Source organism: Oratosquilla oratoria, chromosome 15 (genome assembly GCF_046742065.1).
Source record: "Oratosquilla oratoria isolate Oo_2021 chromosome 15, ASM4674206v1, whole genome shotgun sequence".
Taxonomy (NCBI): Eukaryota; Metazoa; Arthropoda; class Malacostraca; order Stomatopoda; family Squillidae; genus Oratosquilla; species Oratosquilla oratoria.
The window spans coordinates 46,388,510-46,398,509 of NC_134791.1; the positions used below are offsets into that span (position 1 = coordinate 46,388,510).

Genomic DNA, 10,000 nt, shown 5'->3' on the forward strand with positions numbered 1-10,000 from the left:
GTGTGTGTGTGTGTGTGTGTGTGTGTGTGTGTGTGTGAGTATGTATGTGTGTGTGTGTGCACGCGTGTGTATGTGCGTATGTGTGTGTGTATGTGTATGTTTATGTTGTTTTAGATATATGTACATCTATCTATTTAAGTATATGTGAAAAGACCTCTTCTCAATCGCAAGGGAAGCAGGCAGTCAAATCATAACCCACCCAAATTCATCAATAATTAATATATACTAATTTGTTATAAAGTATAAGAATTTCAGAAGTACGGGAAATTCACCTTTCAAATTGGGTGAAGGGCAAAAGGGATGCTGCACAAAACCACAGCGACATAGTGTCTTTCTCAATCACGCAATCCTATAAAAACACAAATATGATATTGACTCAATCGGCTTACCAAAATGAGATTATATCTCTATATTCTGCAACCCAATGAAATACACTATCCTGCATACTAGCGTATGTATACGTCTCATCCTAAGTCTAACACATATCCAATGATATACTAGTACATAAACACACACACACACACACACACACACACACACACACACACACACACACACACACACACACACACACACACACACATATATATATATATATATATATATATATATATATATATATATATATATAATACATACATACATACATACATACATACATACGTACATACATACATACATACATACATACATACATACATACATACATACATACATACATAGATACGTACGTACGTACATACATACGTGCATACATGTACACTCACCATAAAGGAGAGATCGAAGAAGAGAGTAATGAGATCGATAGTAGTAATAAAGTGTGGAAGGGAGAAGGAAGGGAAGAACGGGAAATGGGAGAGGGAGGTGGAGGAAAATGGGAATATGATGATTCCCACACAACACCGGCATTTGATTCGTTTCTACTCCCAACAGCTGGTGCACGAGATAAACCAGCAGGTGGCCTTGTTCCGGGACCTCCTCATCTGTGTCGGCCAGCCTCGGGACGGCCCGGAACTTCGGGAGCGGATCCGGAAAGTGAGGAGGCAGTGCGTCGAGACATGCAAGCACTCTAGCGGCCTGCTCCTGCCCGGAATCAAGAGGTGGGTTGGTGGGTTCTTAGAGGTACAGATGCACGTTCTGGACTCTGACAGCCTCTCGAGTTTGTTGTCTATGCTGCATTTCTTTGAGATACGTATAGTTTTATTCTTTTTAAGGATTATAGGAAATTTCTCACTTGGTGTTCTAAAAGGTTAATAGGCAGAACATGCATAATTTACTTGTCGACACATATACACACGAGGACACACACATACACACAACCACCAACGACTCATTCTATGGAAAGTGAAACAAGATTAAAGATGAAAGAAAGTCCAGGAATGTTGATTGTGGATACACTGGCCAACATATTTTTGTCCTGTGGAACATGATATTTATTACTTATGTGTTTTTGCATGCTGAATCTAAACATGTTTAAAGGATTTCTCTGTTACCCACATTTTTGTTCCAGCATACTTTCATGCCTTTACATATGATGTACTTTATATGTACAGCTACACTATTATGCATCTATTTTTTTAGTACAAGATAGACAAGTCAGTTATAGTCAGCAGAATCATGACATGTTGGGACATTCAAACAGCATCTATATCTAAGTAGAAAGTTACTTGTCACTTGTAGAGTATATTTTATTGTATAAGCAGTGTCTTTTTCATCCTATTCATTATCAATGTGGAGCACACGCTGAAGGATATGTCACTTCATTCATACCCCGACGCCATTCCTCATGATTTCCTTGACCTTTTCTTTTTCGAACAGCTCTCAGCAGAAAACGATTGCCTTAATCCAACTTTGAGTTCTGCACGCGTCCTTTTCGTCTCCCCATAGGGTTATTTCTTATAAAGATAACCATTTGAGTGGAAGCAACATTAGGGAAGTCTGCCACATACTGATAGCAGACTTTGAGCGAGTCTCACGGAGTAATACTTGGTTTGATACAGTCATACCACCAATAACCTATCATTTTACAAGGACCACTCTTCAACTCAGCATCCAGTGTCCATGTTACACAGCAGATGAAGGAACACTAGCGACTTTAGAATTGAGGATCTTTGTCCTCTTGCATAAATGATAGCAACGCCATATACTTTTGTTGATCATGGGCCATGTCAAACATTCAAATGATTTCCTGACGCGACCTATCACTGCTATCTACTACACTACCAAGGTATGTGAAGCTTTCCGTGGTTTCATTGCCCTTGTCATGACCATTGGACAGACTGAATTGTAACATCCAGTGAGACTGGATTTTGGTCTTGGTCCAGGATTCTCTGTGCAACCAGGACCTCGGGCGACTTTGCATGACGTGCATCATCGACAGAGACAAGATCGATGACCTTAGTGTTGTCAAAGGATGCTCCGCAATGAGATATGTCGACAACTCTGCCCAATCTCCAGTCCATGCAAGTGTTGAATGCACTGGGGCAAAGACGCACCCCAGCTTTTCTCCTGAATTAACAGAAGATGGAAACGCTTTCTCCATTTAATAGTACTTCTTGTTCCAGAAGATAGGCAAGATATCAGATAAATAATCATTGTATGAAACTCACGGATCTACATATGATCCCAGAGCACCATTGTGTGCACTGAGATCTTGAGATCTTCAGATAAGTATAGGCTTTAAGAAAATCCAGTTGAAACTTAGGTCAGTGTTCCATAAGAACAGGGAACGCTAGAGTCCAATTGGTTGTTAATTTACTGGGCGTGAAACTAAATTACTCAAGACTCTGGAGTTTTAGCATATGGGAGAAAATTCAACAGACAACAGACGGGTGAGCACCTTGCACTAAACATTATGCAATGTAATGCCTCGGTGATAGCTGGAATAAACTTAGTAACCATGTAGTAAGCGTTGAAGCTATCACTTGTTTTAAGAAACGAATAGACAACTTTATGGATGGGGATGACAGGTGGTGATGGATACGGAGCTACATAGTGTAGGCCTTATGGTCTCTTGCAGTCTCCTTCATTCTTATGTTCTGATGTTCTCTTCAAAGACCTCAAGGACACCAAGCGCTTCGAATCAATCGGAGACTGTTAACGTATACTGTTGAACACTTTTATCATCCCCGAGCGTCTACAGAAGAAATTTTGGAGGATTACATCTTGAAATTCTACTGGATTTTACATGCATTCTGAGTATTACGACTACAAATTTATGGTCTATTTCAAAGAACTTAGCACTACGGTGAACATTAAACCTTGATGAAGAGCAACTGTTTATGGATCTAGAAGCATTGAGGAAGTTCCAGAGATTTGTTATCTGACAGTTTCTTACTAACTGAAGGGATGGTGAGAAGATCTATGAATAGTCTTTTGCAGAAATTGGAGCATACTGAAGGGTTTAGGTCCTTCAATAGACAAAAGAGTTACTGAAAGACGGGTACACGAGAACAGTAGTAAAATAGGAAATGACGGGATGGAGGCCAGTGACTAACGAAGTCGTACAAGGTTGGCTTCTGGTACCTGCAGTGTCCCTGATATCCATAAATAACATGATGCAAAGTAGGACACAACTACACTATACTAACATATTTGCAAACGATGCAGACATCATGAAAAGAATAAAAGATGTAGAAGACTACAAAATGTTATATGATCTAGACAATATATATTAGCATAGAGCCAATCATAGAAAATGTAAAATGTTGGAAATGGGTAAAATATTAAAAAGATTCTCAACGAAATCCATTATTGGAAATAAATCACTAATGAAACCAAAATAAAAGAGAGATCTAAGAGTGTTGGTTACGAATGCTTTGTCACCTGACAAATACATCAGCTGAATCGTGGCTGAATTATATGGACTATTAACGAAATTAAAATGAGTTTTTTTTTCAGTATATGGACGAGAAGATGAAAATCATAGAATGTCTGATCTCACCCTCGGTTGGAATATACAGTGGTGATATGATCTTCACACAAAATAAAGGATATAGATAAGACAAAATACAAAGACGAACCTTCGAATTGGTTCCCAGCTTTGTATACCGATAGAACGTGCAAAGAGATTGAAAGCACGAATCATGCTGTCATTATTAAAAGAAAGAAGAGAAAGAGGTGATTGAATAATAGTGCTTAAGTCTTTAAGTGGTCTTTAAAGGGAATAGATTAAACTGACAAATAGGATCTCGTAATATGAGACGAGAGAGTCACGAACCCGTGGGAAATATTATAGATAAATGAACAAACGAGTAAATGACATAAAATAGATGAATAGATAGAAAAAAGTAAATAACATCAACTTTCCGTACTGATACATCAATCCCTGGACTAGCTTAGAAATTTGCATACATCAACAAAGTGCCGTGGGAAACTGGACGCTGGTGATGACTTCTCCCGTTCATCCACCATCCTCACCACGCTTTCTATTTCTTCCACTCTGATATACTTTAGTCACTGACACCATCTCATTCCCTTTCCTTCCTTCCACCATTTTTTTTTCTTCTTTTTCTTCCGTGGATGAGCATAGTGAAAACAGTTTTGGCTATTTCATTGAGGCAATAAATTTCCTTACCCCCAATCGTTCACACTAACTGGCGTATTCGTTTTGAACGCCTTGTTACCGATTGCTGTACTGAGGAGCCTCTCACTTTATTTCTCTTTTACGTTGCTGTGTTCGAACATTTCCACAGAGGTTTCGTATTGGTGTGGCTCTACAATCAGAAACTAATTCCTGGCATTGAGATGATAGCCCGCCTGTGAGCCATTGACCACCACCTGCTCCCACTAATGTCGAAGATTTTTTGCATTGACTGTTCCCATAAGATCATTCCAACGAGCTATTTTTGTTCATGTATAATCGATTTTACTTTGTAGTGACATTAATCCAAGGTCAGACAATACTATGGCTTAAGGGTTTCTGTGGACTGAATAGCAATTTTCCTCCGTTGGAGTTTCATACTTCACCATATATAAATTGTTGGGATCCTCGTATGAGTTTCGCACATGCTGCACCATACTAGGCTAAGAAACCTAAACTATATATTATGTTTCAATTTCTTTTGGTTGATGGAACTAGGTATTTTAGATGCAGCAACGAGTAATACTGCTTCACAATCCCTCTATTCAAAGAACTTCATTGTATGGACATCTGCCCCCACCCCCTACTTTGTGACCGACACATACCTGCAAGTTTCCAGCGACTTCTTCATCTTCTTTGACAACTTTCAGGATGTTGTTTCCAGTAATTCTTCTGAGAATTTTGTTGATTCCAATAGATTTACACCCTGGGTTTTTCTGAGTGATCATGGGTGCTGGTGGTGAATGCACGTACAAAAAGATGTGGTCAAATTTCTGGAAAGGGCCACGCTGACATTTCGGAGATTGTCTACCCCCTGAGACTTCCTTGGGGTTTTTTTTTCATACCATCTTGCCGGCAACTGATTCAAGCATACTGGAATACGATGGGAAGCTATATACACTGATGGATATTCTAGCATCGTCTCTCGTTTTTTTTTTCGTTTTTTTTCTTTCTATGATCCTGCGGTTGAAGCTCTACCAAATTTCATCCTATTCCTAAACTGTTCTACAGTGTCCTCCAGATTCTGTAGTATACCCTTGGCTCTCCTGCAATGCTCTAGCACTCCTGAGTAGTTTGTCTATACAACAGTACCTATCCTACTACCTATTATATCACTTCTACTTCTACAACACTTCAATGTCGTAACCCATCATTCAAGATTTTTTTGTGCTACAACTATTTTTACTATCAGTATTATTAGTTCTGATACTGGCGTCGTTGTTAATACTATTAATGCTGTTATTATAACTGTCATAGACAGAGACCTTTAGGGGCTAACCTTTCACTCATGATATATCAATGAAATACAGTGGGGGATATATTCACCCATGCCCACCATGATTGTTGTTGTAACAACTACTACAAGTACTTCTGATACTTTTACACATGCAATTACTGATACAACTCTCATTGTTATCTCCGCCATTACATACTTACTTCTAATATAGAAGACTTCCTACCTTGCATACTGATCAGAGAAACTGTTAGATGCCCCTGAAACTAAGAGTAATGTAACCAGTTCTAACTTAGGTTTAAAGGGGAAATTACAAAGGATTACAAAGGAGGAGCATGCCGACAGGAGACCTTTTGGTCCATAACTAGGTCGGATGCGAAAAAATACATATATAGATTATTAAAAAATGGATAAAATAAAATAGAAGTTATAATAATATAGATAATAATAAATAAGATAAATAATACATTGGTATAGTTAAATGAGAAACAAACAGGTAAATAGTAAATAATGATAAACTGACAAATAAATAATAATAAATAGAAATCAAGCAAATAATAAATAAACAGACAAACAATAACAAACAAATAATCAAATAATATAAAATAAATGACAGTCATTACAGCATCTTGCTTAAACGTTTATCTAAACGAATCTTAAAGCTTCGAACTGAACTATATTGCACTGCCTCTGCAGGAAGTTTATTCCATTGATTGACTACACGGTTGGCGAAGTTGTTTCTATCCACTTCCAAATTAAATATATTTCCTGACAGTTTGAGACCATTATTTCTTGTCGGATTCTCATTCAGTGTAAGAATTTTGTCACTTTTGGTGTTGTCAATCACCTGAGTCACCTGAGTCAACGCTTTTTTAGGGAAAGCAGATTCATATGTTTTAGTCGATTTTCGTATAGAAATAGGCAAGAACTGGTTTACCAATTAGTGGTTAACGAATCAAATAGGCTCAGTAACAATGTAGTAAGCGCTGAAGCAACTAGTTATTCTAAGAGAAAATTAGATAGATTTATGGATAGGTGTGAAAGGTGGTAAAGGGACATGGAACTGCCTAGTGTAGACCTTATGGTGTCTTGCAGTCACCTACACTCTTACGTTCTTATGTATATCCCCCTCTATCCTCTCGACAGTGATGTTGCTGAGGGTATCCCAGTGGACAACCAGAACTTCGTTCACCTCGTGTCTTGCACGCAGCTCATGGCCAGAGAACTGCGCAAGTGCAGGCGCCTTGTGCAGACCATGCCCATAGACATGACTGAATACTACGGTAAGTGATAGTTTGTCTATCATCGCCTAGGGGCATCAGTTGGTTTTGCCCATTATCTTGAAATCTGTCCGTAGTTATATTGACATATAGGTGGAGTGGTAACGGGTGGGACTCACACTCTGAGGCCCCCAAGTTCAAAGCTCGCGACGACCGGGCCTGAATATTGACATATGATCACTGCCTAATCTTCATTGTGTCACATAATAATTTGAACTTTTTATCGTTAGTGGCTAAGTGTTAGCTTCAAGAGGGAGAAACGGTGGGGGTGGGGGGCCACTTTAAGTATAATCTATCAGTTTCTCAATGGGACAGATAATTTGCGATCTAAGTACAATACGCATCAGTCGACGGTGTACGGTTTTGGTACGCTCCAAACATTACAGATCAATTTAGTGTACTTCAGTGCACATATTCTTTTGTGGTAATCTGAGACACACACACAGGACTTGAAGCTGACTTCGACTTAATGGTTTTTGGTCATTCCCTCACCCAAAACTGCAGGGCCACGCGAGGGGCTGAACAACTCGCACACGTAGCCTCCAGTACTTTGGGTCTTCGTGTCTTGTCTTAAGTAATTATAACCATTGCATCAAACCTAACAAACCGAATAACCACAGCAACACGGTGGCTGGAAAAGATCTTCGGGCACTCTGAGTAAAAATTATGGGCTATTTCGTGTGCTGTGGTAGTGTGGGTTTGTTTTTATGTAACAGCCTAGTGGTAGGAGGAGGCCAGTCGCCTGTTGTCAGCTCTCCTTATGAATGGGAAGATAAACCGTGGAAGTTGACTGTCTTCTATCCTATGCGAGGACCAAATCCCAGGCCCTCAAGGCTGATAGAGGCAAGGATGATCATGAGTTCTGAACAAGAGTGGTGAGGAGGGAGAAGAATCTCTCCGATATCGGAGCTGCAGTACCTAATGTTTGCTGTACCTTAAAGATCATCATTCTAACTCCCCTCCTCCACTTATTTGGCTGCAAGAATCGGGTTCTTGTAGTGCTCAAGAACTGCCTCACTATTTTGTCCAGAGTTTTGTTTTTTTTTCAAGTATATCCTACAACTCATTGTTCCCATATCATCTGCGAAACATTTAAAGTATTCTAGGACACATTAGAGTTCTACATGTATTTTGCCAACGAAATATATTTTTTACACTTTATTCAATTTTGTTTTATTCTATTTCATTTGCATATGTTTCATTCTATTCTATATTACTTTATATATTCTATTTTGTCTATTCTATTTTTTTTTATTTATTCAATTATCATTTAGCTACTACCGTGAATAATACTCTCAAGTAGTTTAGTTTGATGCTCCATCATATAATACATACATATACCAAAGCAAAGGCTATTTTCCCCCTTACACGGGGAGTAGCCAAAAGACAAAGGCATAGAAACTGCTCCCACCCATTCCATCCTCTACATACTCCACCTCCCTCTACCCTCCCTCTTATCTTGGCACCTCCTGGATGACGGGTCATCCCTGCATCTTGTCCACTGACCTGGGTCAGAGGCAGCGTCGCAAGACACAGCACGTCCACAGCAAGGCCGCTTCATTAATTCGGCGATCCCCCCCTCTCTCCGTCCCCTCATACTACAATAAATTTCTTACGTACTAGTACGGCTTGTATATTTCCAAGTATGTGAAATAATATTCCTCAGTTCAATAAAGTCAAGATCTGTCTATAAATATCTAAATTTTCCAGTCTGGGCTTGGTCGGAGGTGGGGGGGGGTATATCTGAACTGCTCTGAAACCAATTGCCAAAGCGCTAAAAAAAACTGTTGATTGCATTGGGTAGACTAAAATCAAAAGAGAGTTCATTTTTTTATGAAGAGTTTAATGTGCAAGTTAATAACTACCCCCCGAGTATCAAGTAAACCTAAAATATTTGAATAGACGGAGATGGAAAGAAAAATAAACCAGTTAATGACGAGGAAACACTTTTAATACACTTGCAATTGATTCAATCTCACCAAAATTTCCAGTGGAGATGACCCGAAGTAATAATAGATGCATAAATATTTATTCACGGTATTTGGAAGACGTACACGCACTCATCTTTTGAAATAACGGCGTATCACTCACTCCCCACCACCACCACCGCCACCGCCACCCCGATCTAACGGTTTTCTTTCAAATGTTTACTTTCATCATAAAGATCACGGAGTACTTCAAACGAGTTTGAAATAATCTTATCTAATTGATACACCGACATTTTTCATTTTCGTGTCCTTAGAATACATTTCATATAAGAAATAAAGACAGAAAATAAAACAGCAAAAGGGAATACAATATAAATAATAAGAGATATAGGTGAGCAAGGGGCAAGTACTAGATAGTTCGGTCCTGAGGGGAACAAGTTGTGCAGACTTGAAATGCAAGTGTGAATGAACACGGGATCGTTACCTTTCCAGCCGGATGGGGTTCCGTTGTGAGAAGGGGGGCTTTAATCATGATACTCAGAAGAGAGGCGGCGTGGTGGTTTCAAGCTCCTCCAGAGATTCTCTTTATCTTTATCTTTATTTATCTCTCTCTTTATCTCTCTCTCTCTTTATCTTTGTATCTTTCTCTTTCTCTTTTAATCTCTCTCTCTCTCTCTCTCTCTCTCTCTCTCTCTCTCTCTCTCTCTCTCTCTCTCTCTCTCTCTCTCTCTCTCTCTCTCTCTCTCTCTCTCTCTTTCTCTATTAATCTCTCATTCTCTCATTTTCACTCTCTTTATCTCTCTCCTACTCCCTTTATATCTCTCTCTATCTATCTACCTCTCACTTTTTCTCACATTCTCACTCTCTTACAATATCACTCTCACAATCTTACTATTTCACTCTCTCTCTCTCTCTCTCTCTCTCTCTCTCTCTCTCTCTCTCTCTCTCTCTCTCTCTCTCTCTCTCTCTCTCTCTC

General features: G+C 39.2%; 1 protein-coding gene across 1 annotated transcript in view; it reads left to right on the forward strand.

The window, feature by feature from the left end:
* Nucleotides 1–881: 881 nt before the first annotated feature.
* LOC143033042 (regulator of G-protein signaling 7-binding protein-like) overlaps nucleotides 882–10,000 on the forward strand; it is a 61,696-nt gene continuing 52,577 nt past the window's right edge. Inside the window, exons 1-2 of the mRNA XM_076198242.1 lie at nucleotides 882–1,100; nucleotides 6,963–7,099. Of these exons, the coding sequence (XP_076054357.1) occupies nucleotides 883–1,100; nucleotides 6,963–7,099 (355 nt within the window). The 5' untranslated portion in view covers nucleotide 882. The remainder of the gene's footprint in view (nucleotides 1,101–6,962; nucleotides 7,100–10,000) is intronic.